The 19,972-nt window shown below is 42.8% G+C and overlaps 1 protein-coding gene across 5 annotated transcripts in view; it reads left to right on the top strand.

The window, feature by feature from the left end:
* Positions 1–19,972, top strand: part of AGBL1 (AGBL carboxypeptidase 1) — a 453,395-nt gene that overhangs the window by 236,946 nt on the left and 196,477 nt on the right. For all 5 annotated transcript variants that reach the window (XM_075007044.1, XM_075007049.1, XM_075007045.1 and 2 more), the window contains 2 exons: positions 5,847–5,976; positions 16,656–16,787. In XM_075007044.1, the coding sequence (XP_074863145.1) occupies positions 5,847–5,976; positions 16,656–16,787 (262 nt within the window). The remainder of the gene's footprint in view (positions 1–5,846; positions 5,977–16,655; positions 16,788–19,972) is intronic.

Genomic DNA, 19,972 nt, shown 5'->3' with positions numbered 1-19,972 from the left:
AATTTATCAAGGAGACAAGACCAACTTGGCACTATGTCATGACAAAGCGGAAGCTGAGAGAGCAGAAGTGATTGTCTCTTAGGCTATGTCTAGATCACAGGGATTTGTCAACAGAAGTTGTTGTCAGAAGACATCTTCAGACAAAACTTCTGTCGACAGAGAGTGGCTGGACTGCCTGGAAAAGTCTATCAGCAAAACATCCAATTGGAAGCACAGCAGACAGGGCTTCACGGTGTCCCAGCATCCCTGTCTTTTGAAAGAGGGCCCCCTGGAATGTCCAGACTGGCTTTCTGTTGACAGATATCTGTCAACAGAGGCATTATTCAATGTGGAGATCAGGGTACAGCTGTCGAAAAAAGTGCTTCATTCTGTCGACTTACGGTCAACAGAACACCTTGGGAGGCAGGAAGCCATTTTGCCAACAAAACCTTCTAGTGTAGGCAGAGCCCTTAGTAAGAAGTTGTGGCTGCTGGAAACTTTCTTGTATCCTGTATCATTGCACAAACACCTTTGCACTGTGTAGAGTTATAGACATCTCCATAGTAGGAACAGGGGATCTCTCCTCTTCAGTTGCCTCCATGTTGTATAAGTTTTCACCTGTGCTTTTTCATGAGTCACATGCTCCTCTTGCAGCCTCATTGCACATTTGGGATGTGGGGTGGGGGAAAAGTGTGGGTTTTTATCCCCTTCACCAATGTCATGATCACACAATTATCACAAGAGGGAGCAAAGGGAAAAATGCCCCCCCACAGACTGTCTTCTTTCCCAGAGCTGCCAGAAGCTCTTTATCCAGTGGTTCTCTCTAGACCGTATTGATTCCCCAGCATGTAGAGGCGAAAGAATGAATAGAACATGGATGCACATCATCAGGTTTGTGAACCACAAAAGTGCATTTAATGAGGATTTCATGCATAGATATCACATGTGATTGAATAACCTGCACAAAGACACATACAGCAGATGCATTTTTTTTCTTTTTCCATGGTGGAAATCTTCAAGAGGTAAATGCTTTCACTGCTTGTGTTGAGTTCCAGCTAGTCCTAGCAAAGATGGCAAACAATCTTGCTAAGGAAGGTGGACACAAAGCAATACAGCAAATCTAGTAGCTTGGAGATGCAAGGTAATGAACACCTTTGATCTGGGAAGTGAATTTCATTGAATCCTGGCAGACACACAGTGTTGGCTTCCTACTCCTTTTATCTGCTATCAGTGCTTGAGATCAGCTTAATATTTGACCTTCACCCTTGGCTGTCAAACATAACAGACAAAACCCTTGTCTGCAAATATCATTGGTATTAGGAGAGGGAGAGGAGAAAAGTAGAACACAGGGAATGGGGATGGCATGAAACAGCTATTGAAATAGATGGGCTTTAATGGGAAAAAAATAGAATCAATATATCATAATTTAATTAAAGCTTTGCAGCAACCCAAGGGCAGTCAATATGAAATGACAGGCAATAATGGCTAATATTTAAAGTTGGTTTAAATGAGCAAAGATGGCAATGATTGAAAAGAGGAGATGAATTATGCGGTCTCACTCCTGCTCCCATGCACAGCGCCCCGCTGGTTGGCCATGTGTTGTTTTACATGCTCATGGTATAACCATCACTCCGGAGCTAACTGCTATGGAGAGACACTCTATCCAGTGAGAACAATTATACTAGACAAGGGCTTCTGGATTTTTTTAAAAAGCAGGTGCATTAAATTTAATGAGCTAATAATAAGCATTCAACTGGAGGGTTGTAAATATGGAGAACACAGATTATCATGAACATGGCTCTAAGGAAAGCCCTGATTTGTATCAGTGCAACACAATGTGTGAGTTACATTCCCGGTGAGTGAAACCTTTGCAAGGATGTAAGGCTGTTCTGAACTAACATGAATTCACTGCAAAAGCATTAGCTCAGATCTGCGTATTTGCACTGTATTGAAAGTCTGCTCCACTCAGTAAAACAGCTTGAGCGTTATAAGTAAGGCCCTCTGTAGCCTGAGGCACAGTGAGTTCAGATTTTGTGGCAAGAGCTCCTAAATTCTCCTTGGATTTGACAAGCCTCTGCTTTTGATACAACTGGTCGGGAGTTTTTCATAGAAACATTTTTTTCAATTGATGTATGATTTCTATTAAACTGATATTTTTGTTGAAAAAAATGTCAGTTTTGACAAATGTTTTCGTAGTTTTCTATCAGAAAATTTTGAAATGAAGTATTAGTGTTGGGGCAATTTGACATTATTCTCTGCACCTGCTGCTATGCCTCCTGGGAGTAGTAGTTCAGCTGTATCATTCACCCCTTGTTCCTTAAGAACTTCATCTCCCATGATGCCCAGGAGACTCCATTCATCCAGCATAGTGGCTCAGGCAGACACAAGTTATGATGACACATCCTAAAACAAAAAATTTCTTTTTGGGAACGTCACAATGTTTTGTTTGGATAGAAAATTTTGAAACAACATATTTCAATATTTCCAAATTGAATTTCTTTTGGAAAATTTTATTCTGTGAAAATATTTGATATTTTGATTTTCAAGTTGGTTCAGTATGAAAATAAATGTCCAAAATATTGCTCTTTCCCATGGAATGGCAATTCTATATTTTTAATCCGTTCTACTCATTGACTTAAGGGGTCAATGGGAGGACTTGATGCTCAGAGAAGAATCTGGATCTTATTTTCCCACAGTCATCTGCAGATGATGTAAGTGCCCCTCTCTGCAACTGATGGCTTTTGCATGGAGATATCACTCTTCACAGGTAGTCAAGTAGCAATGCATTAAACACGAAGGGCCCAAATATGGTTGTCAATCTTAATAGAGCTGCCACAGTCAAGAAGGTAGGAAGGGTGAAGCTTGGGTTAACTTTATGTGATGGGCCACTCATCAATGCTACACCAGATTGCGAAGTTTTTATGTACACGTTTTCACCAGCAGTTATCTCACCAGTAAATTCTGGCTTGCAGGATTTTATCTTTTGCAAATTGCAGAATAAGTAGCAGTGGAACTGTGAATTAAAGAGTAAAGGGAATTTAGATGACAACAATAGCAAAACGGGTATAGATGTTGTGATGTCACCAGAAACCCCAAGATGGCATCAGAGCCTTGTGTTTCTACATTATGTGTGTGTAAAATATAGTACTCCCTATGGATTCTACTCTTTCTACTCCCTCTTTCATTCTGAGTTCCATTGCTTCTGCTCCTCTCCAAAGACACTGAATAAATTTTACATGCTCTTCCCTCCAAGCAATTTCTGTGAGGCACTGATGGTGCTGAAGATGTGTACAACACAGTCTAAGTGGTGAAATTTATCAGTGTAAAAGTCTTTCGTGTGAATTTGGAGACCTCATAAACACAGTTGTAATTTGTTTCTATATACTGTTTTGATAAGAGGGTTGGACCCTGGTGTAGTGAGAGAATTGACAGAACATTGAATCTCTCCTGTTAAAGTCAGTGTGGAGTTGTGTGGCTGAAATTCCATGTGGTTGTTTAGAATACACACCTTCAAGGAAACTCCAGCTCCAGTTTAGTTAGCTAACAGTAAGTTTTCTACAGTAGATACGATTGCAGTAAATGTGGTAGGTCTTACAATGAATACCCATGTAATGGTGGGCTTAAACTTTATCAATGCATCACAGTTTACAGATTGGAAACCCAGCTAGACTGAACCCTTTTGTGGAGTGAGGATGCTTGGAACTAAAACAGCTTTTATAAGGGCGATCACTCAGATGTGCATAATTGCACTAAAATAAGCAAACTCTCCTCCAGGTAATTAAACATCTAGTGCAGGGGTGAGCAAACTTTTTATGTTGGGCCCCACTTTTCATCCTTGCAGTTATCAGCCCCACCCAACCTAATATAAACCAAACTGATGGAAATTTTGGTTATGTTCATAAAGAAAAATATCCCCTTTTGGCATGTGTAAGAAAATAAGTACGTAGAATATAAAAACTTTATTCATTGGTATATAAATGTGAATACACACATAAAACCGGTAACATCTTTCATCCTTTTTAATCAGATGGATGATCCTGAGACCCACCAGCCAATCGTACTGTGCCCCTCTTACAAAATTTATGCACCCTGATCTAGCAAAGGCTGTGTCTACACTAATCCTGGAACTTTGAAAGGGGCATGAAAATTAACTTAATTGAAAGATGCTAGTGAGGCGCTGCCGTGAATATGTTCCTCATATGAATATATTCCTGTTTGGTTATAGGAATAAGGGGATTTCGAAGCATGCGGAGTCCTTTCAAAAAGGATCCCATGTAGATGAGCCATGCACAATCAAAAGTGGCCCTTTTGAAGTGCCGCAGCTGCCATTATGCTAATGAGGCTCTGCATATTCAGGGAAGTGCCTCATTAGCATATTTTGATTGGGTTCATTATTGTGTCCCTTTCGAAGTTCTGGGGCTAGGGTAGACATAGCAATAGTGTGTTAGCCAGTGAAACAGAGCCAGAGAGGAAAGTTCAACTAAGCTAAGGTAAAAGTCTTTGCTCCAAAATATGTGGTCCTTACTTAGGTTTTAGTCAGGTGTTACAGTGAAGTTAAATTCCCCTTACACTATAACTGCAGAACAAAGATCTTATTGACATGTGCTTATGATAGTTGCACTTCTCCTGAGTGGGGAAACCAGGCCTGAGAGAGTCTGCTCATCCTACACAGGTATCTATAGATTTTCAAAGGGACTTGACTGATTTTCTAGTTACAATAATGACCGATGATCCCTGTGCCCTTTGAAAATCCCGTTCTTTATACCTCCACAACCCATGATGGATTCTTTATGTAACGGAGACTTTAGCAATATGTTAGAGTTTAAAAAAAGAGTATTAGTTTTGTTTAACATGAGTGTGTCTGTAAATCAAAACTTCATTGGTTACCTAGAATCTAACTGTGCGAGCCTTGTAGGGAAAAGAGTTTTAGTTCATTCAAGTCCATCCTTGAAATCCCATATATATCTATATATCTATATCTATCTATCTATATATATAGAGAGAGAGATATGTATATGTAAGAACATAAGAACAACCCGACTGGGTCAGACCATAGGTCCATCAGGCCCAGTATCCTGTCTTCTGACAGTGGCCAATGCCCGGTGCCTGAGAGGGAATGAACAAAACAGGTAATCATTAAGTGATCAATTCCCTGTCACCCATTTCCAGCCTCTGGCAAACAGAGGCTAGGAACACCCTCCATGCCTATCTTGACTAATAGCCATTGATGGACCTAGTCCCCATGGATTTATCTAGTTCTTTTTTAAACTTTACTATAGTCTTGGCCTTCATAACATCCTCTGGCAAGGAGTTCCACAGGTTAACTGTGTGTTGTATGAAAAAATATTTCCTATTGTTTATTTTGAACCTGCTGCCTCTTAATTTCATTTGGTGACCCATAGTTCTTGTGTTGTGAGAAGGAGTAAATAACATTTTCTTATTTACTTTCTCTATACCAGTCATGATTTTATATGTCTCTATCATATCCCCTGCTTAATCATCTTTTTTCCAAGCTAAACATTCCCAGTCTTATTAATCTCTCCTCATATGACAGTCCATACTCTTAATCATTTTTGTTGCCCTTTTCTGAACCTTTTCCAATTCCAATATATCTTTTTTTGAGATGGGGCAACCACATTTGCACACAGCATTCCAAATGTAGATGTACCATGGATTTATATAGGGGTAATATGACATTTTCTGTCTTATAATCTATTCCTTTCTTAATGATTAATGATTTCTTATGAATTAGTCTCACCACCCAAGCCTGCCCTAGTGCAGGGACTATCCAGAAACTGCAATTATTTTGAAGCCACTGAGTTGTTTTGTTAGATTAACTGAGGGGTGTTTTGTTTTGTGATTTCCAGCCACCGGTGCTCCTTGAGTGGGGATGACCTGAATAGACAGTGGCTGGCTCCTAGCTGCCAGCTCCATCCAACCATTTATCACACGAAGGGCCTCCTCTACTATCTGTGTAGCATTGGCCGGGCTCCACTGGTGAGTCATTTCCATCTTCCCTTATATAATAATCTTGCATGGCTCACTTGGTACAGCCTTCCCCAAAAACTCTTGTGCTGCACAGGTCAGATCTAAGACAGAAGGAGTCTTGTGAGATCTGAAAGTGGGGACAGTTTTGGATAGTTTACTGCCTATTGGCCATTCTAACCAACAACCCTATATTCTGATGCCCTTTCCCAGTCTGGAGAGCACACCTGCTGAAGGGAAGAGCTGAAGTCGAGATGTAAGTTCTGGAAGTTCTGTGCCTAAAATTGATGCTATCCGGAAAAGCAAAGCACTGAAGTAAAAAGTTACCTGATGACAGAATGCCACTTTATAAGTACAGTAGAGCCCCAGTTGGTTGACATAATTGGGACAGACCCATGGTCTGATACCCAAAAATGTTGGATAATCCGGGAGAACTACCTCAGTCCCTTCTGCAGTGCAGGTGGCTGGCTCCCTGGGGCATGCTGCGGGATGTGGGCCAAGGCAGAGCAGCTCTGTGGGGTTGGCTCCCCACCAGCAGGCAGCCCCTGCCTGTCCCAGGGCACTGGGATCTGGCAGGTCCTGGGGCTGGAGGCCTAGCTGGCCCCGGGAGAGAGAGCACTGGTGGCCAGGACATGAAGCCTTAATTACCCAGGTGGGCAGTCCCCGCTGGCCTGGGTCATGGAACCTTGGCTGATCCCTGAGCCCTGGCTCCTCTCATGGCTGGAACCACTGCCAGCCTGCAGTACAGAGCCTCAAGGGCTAGGGCATGGAGCCACTGCCGGCTTCAGACTGGGGAGCCTCAGTGGCTGGGGCATGGAGCTGCCAGCAGCCTTGGGGTTCAGAGCCCCAGCCAGCTCCAAGTGAGCAGCTGCTGCCAGTGTGGAGTCCTAGTTGGTCCCAGCCCCTGCTGCCCTGGCATGCAGCCAGTCCCGCTGCCAGCCCTAGGTATGGAGTCCCAGCTGGCCCCAGTGGGGATGCCAGCTGCCAGGGTGGGCTGCTGGCTATGTGGTGCTGCAGGAGATTATCCAACCCCCCAAGTTATCCAGCACTCTGTTTCATCCCACACCACCTCAGGCTGTGTCAGATAAAATGGAATGTTAGATAACTGGGGGTCAGATAACCACGGTTTGCCTGTACTTGGGATTCCCTAAGTATTTTACAGGGTTCCTGCAATGTTTGCTCTGCAGACAAGTCGTAGTTAAAGTCCAGGACTGGAAATCAGGAGATCTTGATCTGATTTCTAGACATACCACTGATTCCTTTGGTGATCTTGGGCAATAACCTTTCTTCTTTGTACACAGTGTTCTTTTCTGTAAAGTGGAGATTACAGTGCCCACCTTTTATAAAGTTCTTTGAGTCTTCAGATGAGAGAAGTGCTAGATCAGGCTGAAGTATTATCCATCATTAGTGCTCTCTTCAGACCATTCCTGGTGGACAAGGGAGGGAGTTTGCAAAGATCTCAATCCAGTGCAAGAGGACTGAGTTCAGTGTAGTCCCTCTATTTAGACGTCTCCAGCCCCCGTCAGATTTTGCACTGTTTTTCATGACATTTAATGCACTGATCAGCAGAGACTCAAATCCAACCAGTGGGTCTCTGAGCCTTTGGGAAATAGTCTGAGTATTTTTCACCTTTTCTGCACATTTGCCAGTCAAGCTGAGTTTTGGCAAAAATTTGTCTTTTTACTTTTGAGAGAAAAATTCTGTGGCAAAACTCATGAGACTTCTGTAGCCCAAAAGGATTCCTGCTCCTCTGCAAGACTGGGAAGAGTTTTCATTCTGCTCTTGTCAATGACTAGGAGAAAGTGGAGATGATCCAAGACCTTGAGGGAATGCTAAGTGGTTCAAATACTACCAAACACATTGAATGCAAATTCCAAACTGCTCTTCAATCTGCAACAGCTGGACAAATAGGGAAAAACAACTTGATGGTCAGGAAGAATCACAGGGTGGAAGCTTCTGCCTGTGCTTCATGAGAAGAGTCCAAAGGAGGAAGCTGATGGTCTAACAGCACGTACTGCTGAAAATGTCTACAGTCATTCTGCCAGTGAAACCCACAGCAAGTCTATGGTTTCCAGCATAGGCCAGTGTGCTGGAGCACTGCTACTGGAGACAGGGAGACCTTGGAGAACTGGGCTACATCTACACGTGAAGCCTACATTGAAGTAGCTTATTTCGATGTAGCGACATCGAAATAGGCTATTTCGATGAATAACGTCTACACGTCCTCCAGGGCTGGCAACGTCGACGTTCAACATCGACGTTGCGCAGCACCACATCGAAATAGGCGCTGCGAGGGAACGTCTACATGCCAAAGTAGCACACATCGAAATAAGGGTGCCAGGCACAGCTGCAGACAGGGTCACAGGGCGGACTCAACAGCAAGCCGCTCCCTTAAAGGGCCCCTCCCAGACACAGTTGCACTAAACAACACAAGATCCACAGAGCCGACAACTGGTTGCAGACCCTGTGCATGCAGCATGGATCCCCAGCTGCAGCAGCAGCAGCCAGAAGCCCTGGGCTAAGGGCTGCTGCACACGGTGACCATAGAGCCCCGCAGGGGCTGGAGAGAGAGTGTCTCTCAACCCCTCAGCTGATGGCTGCCATGGTGGACCCCGCTATTTCGATGTTGCGGGACGCGGATTGGCTAGACGTGCCCTACTTCGATGTTCAACTTCGAAGTAGGGTGCTATTCCCATCCCCTCATGGGGATAGCGGCTTCGACATCTCGCCACCTAACATCGATGTTAACATCGAAATAGCGCCCAACGCATGTAGCCGTGACGGACGCTATTTCGAAGTTAGTGCCGCTACTTCGAAGTAGCGTGCATGTGTAGACACGGCTCTGAAGAACATCCAACTCCTGTAAGCTCACTTCTGAGTTAGCTCACAATCATTTTCTGTGGTGTGGAGCAGCAAGGGTTTATCTCAATCTAATCTAATTCAACCAAATAGACATCCTCTTTCTCTTTCCCAATTATATATAATCTCCTTTTCTCTAATCTTTCTGTGTTTTTATCCCATGCCCATCAGTGCTCTATCTGGCTCCTGAGGTGGAGCCCATATGCACTACAAGTTGTCAGTATCTTGAGTTAGGAGAGGCTATTGATTCCATTTTCTTCCTTGCTCTCAACCTGGAGTATGTGACAGGCTGTTGGTAAACAGATGTTTCTCTCTCTGAAGAGCACATTGATTTTAGTTTACACACACATTCAAAAATACCTTTCCCTGCTCTGAAAGTGAGCTTTGGAGTCCAGTTAGCTGGTAGCCGAATGATTTCAGTGGAGTGATTTGGCCTCCCCCCGACACCAGTGATGTATTAGCAGTTTCTTCAAAGCAGGGTAGGACATGTTGGAGGAGAAAGGGACAGAGCTTTAAAGGTAACAGCTTTTCAGACCAGGCCAGTTTAATTAGTAGCTGCTTTTCTGGTAGAAAACAGAATACTGACTGCTTCTTTCTCTTCCTTCTTCAGCTAATAAGGGAATCTCAGAAGAAAAAAGAGCTGCCTGGTGTATGTCCTCTCTGCCCTCTACTGCATGAAATTAGAATAACTCAGCTATGTCTTCAAAGCCATCTACTGCTAACAGCAATGGGAGATTTTACTTCAGCTTAGTGGCATGGATCTGTGGTTTTGGACAGAGGTGCCAGTAGCCTCTGTGGGCTCCCCTGAGCAAGGTTGACAGGGCCTTGGGTGGAAGGGTTGGAGTCCTGGGAAGAAGGAGTGGGGCCAATGGCAGCCACACTTCAGTGCTACTCAGGACATGCTCTGCCTCCGCCACCTCCCCAGCCCTTAGTGATTACCAGAGCATGCAGTGTGGCACTCTGGCAGCAATGTAAAGGGCCTGGGGCAGCAGTGGTGTCTGGAATGTCAGACTCCTTTGAAGTGATGGGCCCTGGGGCACCTGTGCCCTTTGCTTTTTAACATTTTTAGTTTCAATTTTCCTTTATTTAAAAAAGAAATATTGCCCATTTTCATTGGTTCTTTTAAACTCAGGGCCTGGGGATGTGGGGTGGGGGCGTGGGGAGGCACCACTAAAAATCAAATGCAAAACTTGGATAGAAAAAAATTGCTTCTGAAAATTCTGATATCTGAAAATGTTTAACAAAAAATGGATGAAAGATAATCCTGGGGAAAAACTTTGAAGAACAATAAAGAATTGCCCCCTTTTGAAAAAAGCCATCTTGAAACTACAAATTGAACCTCTCTAATCTGGAACTCTCTCATCTGGCAACATCCGTAATCTGGCATGATTTTAATTAGCTGGTCGGCCACTTACCTTGGGAGTAGCCTAGTTTTGTGTGGTCCCATTAAGTTTGTTTACAGCTCCCAGTCCTGGCTGTCAGTGTTCTGTGCTGTTATTTGCTGTAGTTTACCCCTAAATGTTTTCTAAGAGCCCAGTAAGATGTGGAAGTGTTAGTAATGTGATAGACAATATTGACCACCAGGGTTCTGGCAGATTCTGCCACAGCACTGCTCAGGTCCCGAGGGTGCCGGACTAGAGAGGTACAAACTATATTATGAAAGTTGATTTCTATATTCTGACCAGCTGTAGTGAGCAGTCAGCTGGCTCTTCCTCTGAGCAGACAGCCAGAGACCTGAATGAGAGAGTGCCAAAAATAAGAAGGCTGGGATGAAGATTTTTCTCTGTTACTAACCATGAGAAAGTGTGGCAGAAGACAGAGATGCTGCATTGCTGGGGCTCTGTTTGAACTGCCTAAGGAATTATGAAGGAATAAGACAGCACTTTTCTCTCTCCCTCTAGCTCTGCTACTTTGTGCTACTACTTTGTGCTACTAACACCAAATGCAGCAAATGTCCTAAAGCCACTATCAGAGCCTTTATCATTTTGTGAAGCCACGGGGCTCTGCCTGAAATTGATTGAAGTGCAGTATTTCTAACCCAAGAGCTATGAGTCAAGCTCCCCTCTCCCCAACCACGATAATATTTAGAAATTGTCTTTCTACTTGTCTTCTGGTTTCACATTTTCAGGATTTTCTCTGGGGCCATAAGAGTTAGAAACTTTTTTTCTCTCCCTCTTTCTTTTTCTTTTTTTCTTTTAATAATGAAAGCCGTGGGGCTGAGGGAGTACATTGACACTGGCACCTGGGGTTGCAATAAAAAATGGTAAGGCTTGCAATGAAAGTGTGAGAGTTGGCAAATGGGGCAAATAATGCAAAGTCTGACCTTGGGCTTGCATAAATGTCCCAAGGTGTATGTGTGAAAAGGGTGGCAAAGCTTGGAGTCCTATTGTGTTACATTAATTACACTACTATAGCTAGAGCAAATCCTGGTGGTCTCTTGCTCCCAGGTCCATTCTATATCCATTTGCGGATGCCTCAGGTTACAGCTCTGCTGTCAAGCTACAGAGTACAGTGTCTGACACCAATGGTGCCGGAACCATGAAGAAGACCCCTGTAATAGAAAAGGTGGGAGACACCGGGAGAGTGATAGGGAGGCACTGTAGAATCAGTTTTCAATGCCTGCTTTACAACTTTCAAATGCAGCTGCCAATAAATAGCTACAGTGCTGTTTAAGACCCTGCAGCCATAGGAGGCGAATGGCAACTGAAGGGTATAAAGTTCCCTGGGCAGATGCTGTGGGCAGTCTGACAGCAGTCACTATAGATGAGAATCTGGCATTTATGTAGGTGTATGGGAATGGATCATCCAGCAGGCCACTTTCAGCCTTACCAGTAAAAATTCATCTGTAGGAATCTCTAGATGCAAAATTATAGGGCTAGCATATCTCAGCCATGTTGTTGTCTGACTAGCTGAACATTTCTCAGTGCTTTGTAATGCGTATAATATTTTAGCGAAATAATATATGTGCCTTTTGCGTGGTAGTAAGATGCAAATTTGTCGGGTAATTGATATCCAGTCGAGCTTGGAGTTCTGCCTCCAAACAGGATGGAAACTAAAAAAATCTTCTTGGATATTCATAGAAATAAAATTCACATAGTATATGTGGTTAACCTAAACCACATCTGGATGTCGCTGATAGCTTAGAAGAAGTGCTAACTGTAAGTTTCTCTCTGATATTAAAGGAAATAGTAAATGCAGCCATTTGGATAGGGCCTTTAGAAGGTAATAGAAAACATTGAAGATGGAGTTCATGGGTTACATATAGCTCTACAAAATATGTACACAACCTGAGCAGACTGTCTAGGGTCTGTGCAAAGCTGGGTTTATTTAATTGGAAATGCTGTTGGCTGTGGATTTGCTTCCTATTTCTCGGCGCTCACAGACCTCCCCTTGCCTTCATCATCTGGTGACAATGGAGTCGGCTCTTTGCTAGGAAGCAAGCTGATCTCCGTGTGTCAGGAATGAGAGCGTAACACTCTGGGGACAAATGAGCATAGATGCAAGTAGTGGAGTTCTGTAGGAGGCACTATCAGGGAATGGACAGTATACAGGAGAGCTTTGGTTAAGAGATCACCTATATAAGCTGTTACCTGGGATATGACGTTTAATTAGCCACATAATTAGGGGCTGGTTAAAGGGCATCTGGGTGTGGTTCATGATTATTTACATGCTAACCCACCACTCCCAATGTGTACAAGGCTGGGCTATGTTAAGGGGCTGCCAGAGTAGCTGGGTCTCTGAAGGAGCATTTCCAGAAGGCAGGGACTATAAGTGTGCAGTCACAGAGGAACCAGGTTCCCAGGAAAAGAACTCAACAGGCAACAGCAGAAGCCCTGGGGTGGGGTGGGAGGGAGAAAGAGGGATGATATGCTATCCTGAGGAAGGATTGTCACAGCTTAACCTCTGAGGGGACTTGAGCCCAAGAAGAGAAACCCTTCCCCAGCTAGTCACAAAGAAACCCTGGTTCCAGAGGAGTGTCCTCGCTCATGAAGGCCTCACTGGTAAGGGACCCTAGACACACCCGAAGTTGACAGGCTAAGGCTGACTTGGCCCCATCTTCCTCCAGCTAGAGAGAGAGAGAAAAGGAGGACTGCTTGATGTTCTGTCTTTGGAGTTGAAAGAAAGAGACCTCTGGGATCCTGTTCAACATACAAGCCTCACTGGACTTATTAAAATCCTCACTCACAGAAACTGAAGTAGATATTCAATGGCAGAACTGCACCAGGCTGCCAGGGGGTGGGTCCCCATTCACAAACCCATGAGAATTAGGTGCCCAAATCCTACTAAACTAGGCTCCTTTGAAAATCCCAGCCATACTGTGTATAAAAATTGTGCATGCTTTATTTGTATCTTCATTGCTTGCCTTTTCTAGGTTATGTGTTGTCATGGGACTCAATCCTGCCAGGTGCTGAGTACTCTGGCCATGATTCACCCAAGGCTTTAAATGTGAGAGGTTCCATGTGTCTGTATAATTTAGTATAATGGAGTTTAGTAATGGCTGTGTGGTCTGGACACCACCTTATTAGAGATAAGTCATGCTAGAAGCGGGAACAGAATTGGCAACCTGGCTGAGGATGATGGGATCAGCACCACTGCTGGGTAACATGGGTTTGGTGGCCTGGTTGATATGGAAGGGGCAGCTGCATAAAACTCTCTTAGGAGATAGACATTATTTTTCGTCTTTTTGTCATATTGTTAAATCCTGGCTCATCACTCTCTGAAAACATACCTGGAATGAGACATAAGAGTGGGCTGCTTCCAGCCTCATAGTAGCGTACTCAGCTATTCCATGAATGGTCTGTACTATAAATAGGGGAGATGCTCCTTGGTCAGTTAATTCCCTCCTAATTGCACTTGTCTGCACCAGGTGTCAGCACTATTGCTGTTTCATTATAAAGCTAAAAACATGCTTCCAGATTGGCATGTCCTGGACAATGCACCTTTCTTAGGTCTGGTCTCCACTGGGAGCTTTCCCTGGAAAAAATCCAACTCTCGGACAGATATGCCTAAGCCCCAGTAAAGATAGTGTGAGGTGAGCTGAATAATTCTTGTCAACCTCGTTATCTCTTTTTGAGAATCAGGGAACCCATGCTGATAGAACTCCTTCTGTCAGAGTAGGTATAAGTCTACACCACCGATGGGCAACCTGGGCTAGTGAGTGGGCCTCATGAGTGGGCCGCCTTCAACTCAGTGGGCCACAAGATATGCATAATCAAGATGGTCTCCTGGGATAGGAATGCTTGTATACCTAGAATAACAGCACTTTTATACCTAGACTCTGGGTTGTGCTCACCGAACTGTAGCAGCACTGTGATAGGATGCAGAAGGAGCACGCACTTCTCACAGTCAATGTTGTAGGTGCTCAGCAGACACCTCACTTCATGTGCTCTTGTTTTATGTGCATCACTTTAGTAATACTGGTTGGGGAAGAAAGCTATGCTGACAGAAACAAGCAAAATCTAATGCCTTGCATGTTGAATAGTAACAGAGAGTAAGCCATGCTAGTCTATACACTATCAAAACAAAAAGCAGTCAAGTAGCACTTTAAAGACTAGCAAAATAGTTTATTAGGTGAGCTTTCGTGGGACAGACCCACTTCTTCAGACCATAGGTTCTGGTCTGGCTATGGTCTGAAGAAGTGGGTCTGTCCCACGAAAGCTCACCTAATAAACTATTTTGCTAGTCTTTAAAGTGCTACTTGACTGCTTTTTGTTTTGAAAGCAAAATCTAGCAACTCTTTGCATGACCAATGGTAAACAAAGGGTCTCGTGGACCACGCATAGAATCCTGCTGGATCACATTTGGTCCATGGCCACAGATTGCACACCACTGGTCTACACCGAAGCACTTCTGCAGTGCTGCTGCAGCTATGCTGCTGTAACAGTTTAAGTGTACACATACCATTATATATGGGCAATGCTGTGGTCTGAAACAGAACCAACCAATAATGACGGTAATGGTAATAATTCATTCTAGCAGAGCCAAGCAGTCCTAATCAAGGATCAGGGTGCTATTGAGCTAGGTGCTGTTCAGAAATGTAACAAAGTCCATGCTCCAAAGTGCTTACAATCTAAGTATTAAAGAGGCAGCAACAATTGTATGAGTTTGGTGAGAGTTAGGTAACAATAGGAATTTAGATGAAAAGCAGAAGTTGCAGCTTTTTGCTTAGCTAGGCAGTGCCAGAGACAGCAATCCCTAAGCTTCGTGGCTGAGCTTGGTGTTAAGGAGGGATTGCAAGAGGATAAGGTGGCAAGTTGATGAAGTCTGAGGTGGGGTTTTTTCACGTATGGCAGGAAATGCAGAGGTGATCATGACAGAAGCTGACAGAAGCAGTCAGGCTGGGCTGGTGTGCCTAGTGTGCAAATAATTGCGTCCTGATTTGCTGCAGTTAAACTCAGCAAAACTTAATGGTCTTTAAAGGGACAAAGGGAAATAAATGATCAGGTGGCTAAATACATTGGATGAAATCTTGGGCCCCTTGAAGTCAGTGGGAAAATAGTCTCCATGATGATTTAATCAATTATGTTTATTTTTAACTCCCCCTCCCTGCTTCTGTCTGCCTGTCTATTCCAAAGTTTCTCTTCTAACGGTATCTGCTTTTCCTTGTTTTCTGATTGTCTTATCAAAAGTGAATAAAACTGGAGTGCTATCATCTCCTGACCCCTTTGAATGTTGGCTTAAAAAGAAAAATTGCTTTTTCTTGAAATTCCCTTCCTTATTGGATTTGTCAATATTCCTGATGAAGACATGGAGTATATAACAGCAATGCATATCTCACTGAGCATCCAGATTGATTATTCTTCAAGGCCTGGGTCAATATTTACCTCGTAGATCAATAAACACTGATTTTCATTTGTAAGGGACTTGATATGTGCTTATAAAGGCAATCTAAAGTTCCACTGAAAATGGGGAACTTTGCTTAGCACCTAGCTACAAGAAAACTGGGGCTGAAGAGAAGGATTAGATTGATAGATTAGGATATGTGAAATATGTCATTTACTGTGTTTCACTTTATGGGGATGTATACAATGTCATAACAGTAACTACTACTGTAATAACATGGTTGTGTTTTTTCTGCAAATTACATTGTACAGACTTTGAACTTAAATAAACTAAGATTAATTGCCTCATAAGGTGCAGGTTTTAGATCTCAGAGGATAATGCTGAAGTCTAGAAGTAGAATGAATCTGACAAATTGCCCTGTGATCACATTGGAAGATGCAGGTAGGATTCTGAGCAGCTGTGGAATCATTACAGATGTGGCACAGAGTTATTCTTTCTGCAAACAAAGCAAGAGTAACCTCACTCTGTTCTCTGAATCCTGCAAGACTGTGTGAGCCTAGGAGGGCTGATTACAACTGATCAGCATAGCTTGGCATTCATTATGGGCATGCTCCATAGCCTGACAACCTCTAGCTATATCTACAGAGCCATCCATATTAAAGCACTGAGATCAAGCCATCAGCATTCGATCTAGCAGGTCTAATGAAGACCTACCAAAGCAACAGCCGATCAGTTTCTCATCAACCCTGTAACTCTACCCCAGACAAGATCAGAAAGGGAAGTTGATGGAAGAGTGTCTCCCAACAACTTCCCCTGGTAGTGTAAACACTGCATTAACGTAAGGTACATTGACTTCTTCACGTAGCGTGAATTGCCAAACTTAAGTCAGCTTTCTGATGTAGTGTAGACATCACTGAGAAGCTCTGAAAATGGTTGATTCTTTAGAAATTGGTCAGTCCACAACTGTCTCACATAGCCATTTATAAGGCTAGAATTCTTACTGGTTTATGGAAAGGTTTCTTTTTTTCCCCTTTTTTTCTGATCTCTAGGTATTCTGTGACTATCACGGCCATTCCCAGAAGAAGAATGTGTTCCTCTATGGCTGCAGTATCAAGGAAACCTTGTGGCAGGCAGGTTGCACCATCAACACAGCAGTTGTCACAGAAGATGTTGGCTACAGGGTGAGACATCATATTATAGTTCACTCCTACTGTGTGCGTGTACACACAGTGAGTCAGTCTTTAAGGCCATATTCAGAGTTGTTATCAGTGGTCTGCTGTCAGGCTACATCTTCTGGGATTCCACAGGGGACTGTCCTAGGTCTGATATGATTTAATATTTTCAATAATGATTTGGGTAATGGAGTGGAGAGTATGCTTATGTAATTTCAGATGACATTAACCAGCAGTGGTTGCTAGAACTTTGGAGGACAGGAATTTGAATTCAAAGAGCACTGGAAAATAGTTTGAAATCAAAAAAGGTAAAATTCAGTAAAGACAGGTGCAAAGTTTGACAGTTAAGAGAAAAAGTAAATGCACATCTACAACATGGGGAATCAGAGGCTGACTAACTGCGGAGTAGTGCTGCTGAAAAAGCTCTGGGTGCTACTGTTGATGAAAAAGTGAATATGAGTCAACTATGTGCTGCAGTTGGACAAAAGGCCAAGTTCATTATAGGGTGTGTGAACAGGCTTATTGAATGTAATATACAAAAGAGAGTTGTCCTGCTTTATTCTGGACTGCTGAAGCTCTGTGTTTGGTTCTGGGACTTTAAGAAAGCTGTGGATAAATTGGAGATTCCAGAGGAAAGCCACAAAAATGATAAATGTGATCTCTGAGGAAAGATTAAAAAACATGGGCATATTTAGTCTTGAATGAAGACTGAGAGGAGACCTAATAACAGTCTTCAGATGTGTTAATGGCTCTTATAAGAGGATGGTGTTAGATTGCTCTCCATGCCTACTGAAAGTACGGCAAGAAATAATGTGTTAATCTGTAGTAAGGGAGATTCAGATTAGATAATAAGGAAAATCTTTCTAACTATAAGGGTAGTTAATGTCTGAAATATGCTTTCAGTGGTGCAATTTCCATCATTAGAGGGTTTTCAGAACAAGTTGGACAAACACCTGTCAGGGATGGCCTAGGTGTAACTGGTCCTGCCTCATTACAGGGAGCTGCAAGAGGTGACCACCCGAGGTCCTTCTAATCTTACATTTCTGTGATTTGGGAGGGGTCCAATCAACAGAGTTTGGAGCAGGGTTTGTATTTCCCCAGACTCCAGAGGAAAACAGTTCTGGAAGGTTGGACCTATCACCAAAATCTAGATGCACCCAATATTAGTAAAACTTTCATATTAGAAAACATGCCCCCTACTAAAGGGCCACAAATATTTGCTTATGTGGGCAGCCACCTTTCTGTGAGAGTAAACTACATCATAATGTCACTTCTTTAACCCTTTAAGTACTACTAGTGGATCTATCCAGTGTTGCTCTGGTCCTTGGCTCAATTAAGGCTTTAAAAAAATTAAAGGAAAATGTCCATCTGCTATTTAAATGATTTGTATTTTTCAAAAATACAATGCAAGCATTACAAAGGTAATTTTTGTTTCACATTTCTTAAAATGGGTTTCTTAAAATTTGCCTGGCTTTTTTTTCAGTAAAAATGTAAATGGGAATTCCCTTGTGTATTTTTGTCATCCTTACAAACTTTTAACGTTCACTATGTTTTAAGAAAAAGGACTATAGTCAATTTGCTTTCCAATAACATTTTCTTTTAGTTTTCAAACCTTTAGCATTGATCGAGCTGTGTCAAAACAGAGAAACTCCCTATTTCTCTGTTTTATCTCTTCTCTGTAAGGCTTATTGAAAATCAATCCTAGTCCAGGTTTATCCTATTTTTCTGGCTCATCTTGGTTCAGTCTTTCTCAATATTCACTCAGTTATGTCAATTTTGAGAACTTTGCTTAATTTGGAGACTGTCTCTTTTCTGTTTGGTTTTATGAGATACACCTCCATTCCAGGTTCATCCCATTTTCCAGGCACAACCAAACCTTTACATTGATTTAAGTTATGATAAGAAGAAGCTGTATACCGAATTTGGTGATCCTAGCTCAAACTGACAAACAAACTCTCTAAAGTAGATAATACATATAACACTTGTTTAATGTCGCAGGTCACACTATCCTCCTAAATTCAATTGCCTTATAGTTAAAAGCACCATGTCAAAATAAAAATCAAGGACCTGATTTACCAGTATACTACTTCAGTTTTACCCCAACATGAGTTCATTGAAATCTAGAGTTACACTGTTGTCAAACTGGAGTAACATAGCATTTGTTTTCTATTTATATGCCATTCCTGTTAAAAAGTGAAACTAGACTAGTTTATTTTTGCTCTGTGTGTTTAGTCTCAGGCTATGTTTGTACTTCTAGGAAGATCAGCCTGGTCAGGGTCAATCTTCTAGAGTTTGATTTTGCACGCCTGGTAGAGATGCACAAAATCAAGCTGTCTGGGGTAGGCAGTCAACTCCTGTACTTCTCATTATTGTGAGGAGTAAAGGAGTTTGACAGGAGAAGCCCTCCCGTCGACCTCCCTCTGTTTGGACAGCCAAGTATGATGTTTGCAGATAAGTCGATTCTAGCTACACAGTCGCCATCGCTAGAATTGCTTATCTGCAATTGACTTACCTGCCTAGTGTAGACCAAGCCTCAACGTTTCTCAGGCATTGCATCTGGCTCTTGACTTGTATTTTCTGACAGTTCAAGAGAATACATAATATTTTAAAATACTCCTGTTTTCAATAAAACTTTTGAAAGGTTCCCAGAAAAAAATATTCTGTTTGTATTGGGGAAGAAGGGTTGTCTAGTGGTTAAAATAGAAGAATGGAATGCAGATCTAATGGGTTCTGTTTGGAGCTCTGCTACTGATTGGTAATTTTCCGCAAGTCACTTCACTACTTTATGTCTGTCTATTCATCAGAGAGGTAAATAACTGTAACTATAGTTTTAAAAATTAATTTTCACAAAACCTAACTTATGGTCCTAAACTGGCTAACGGGGCACACATGAATGATCTCTGGCATGGAAGCTGTTAAAATGTTCTTGTGCAGTTCTACTCTTTGTATGATTTGCACCATTCCAGGACAAGCTATAACTCCTTTCCTCCTCCTTGGCTGTGTCTACACGAGCCCCCTTCTTCAAAGGGGGCATGGTAATCAGCCTGAGCGGCAAATAACAATGAAGTGCTGTTATGAATACACAGCACCTCATTAGGCTAATACTCCCCACGGCAACTTCAATGTTGCAAACTTCGAAGCACTGGCATGCCTTGTAGCTGTGGGCACTTCGAAGTACCCCCACAACTTCGAAG

This window comes from Carettochelys insculpta, chromosome 12, assembly GCF_033958435.1.
Source record: "Carettochelys insculpta isolate YL-2023 chromosome 12, ASM3395843v1, whole genome shotgun sequence".
Lineage (NCBI taxonomy): Eukaryota > Metazoa > Chordata > Testudines > Carettochelyidae > Carettochelys > Carettochelys insculpta.
The sequence above is the reverse complement of the archived record's forward strand: the minus strand, read 5'-3'. Positions and strand labels throughout refer to the sequence as shown.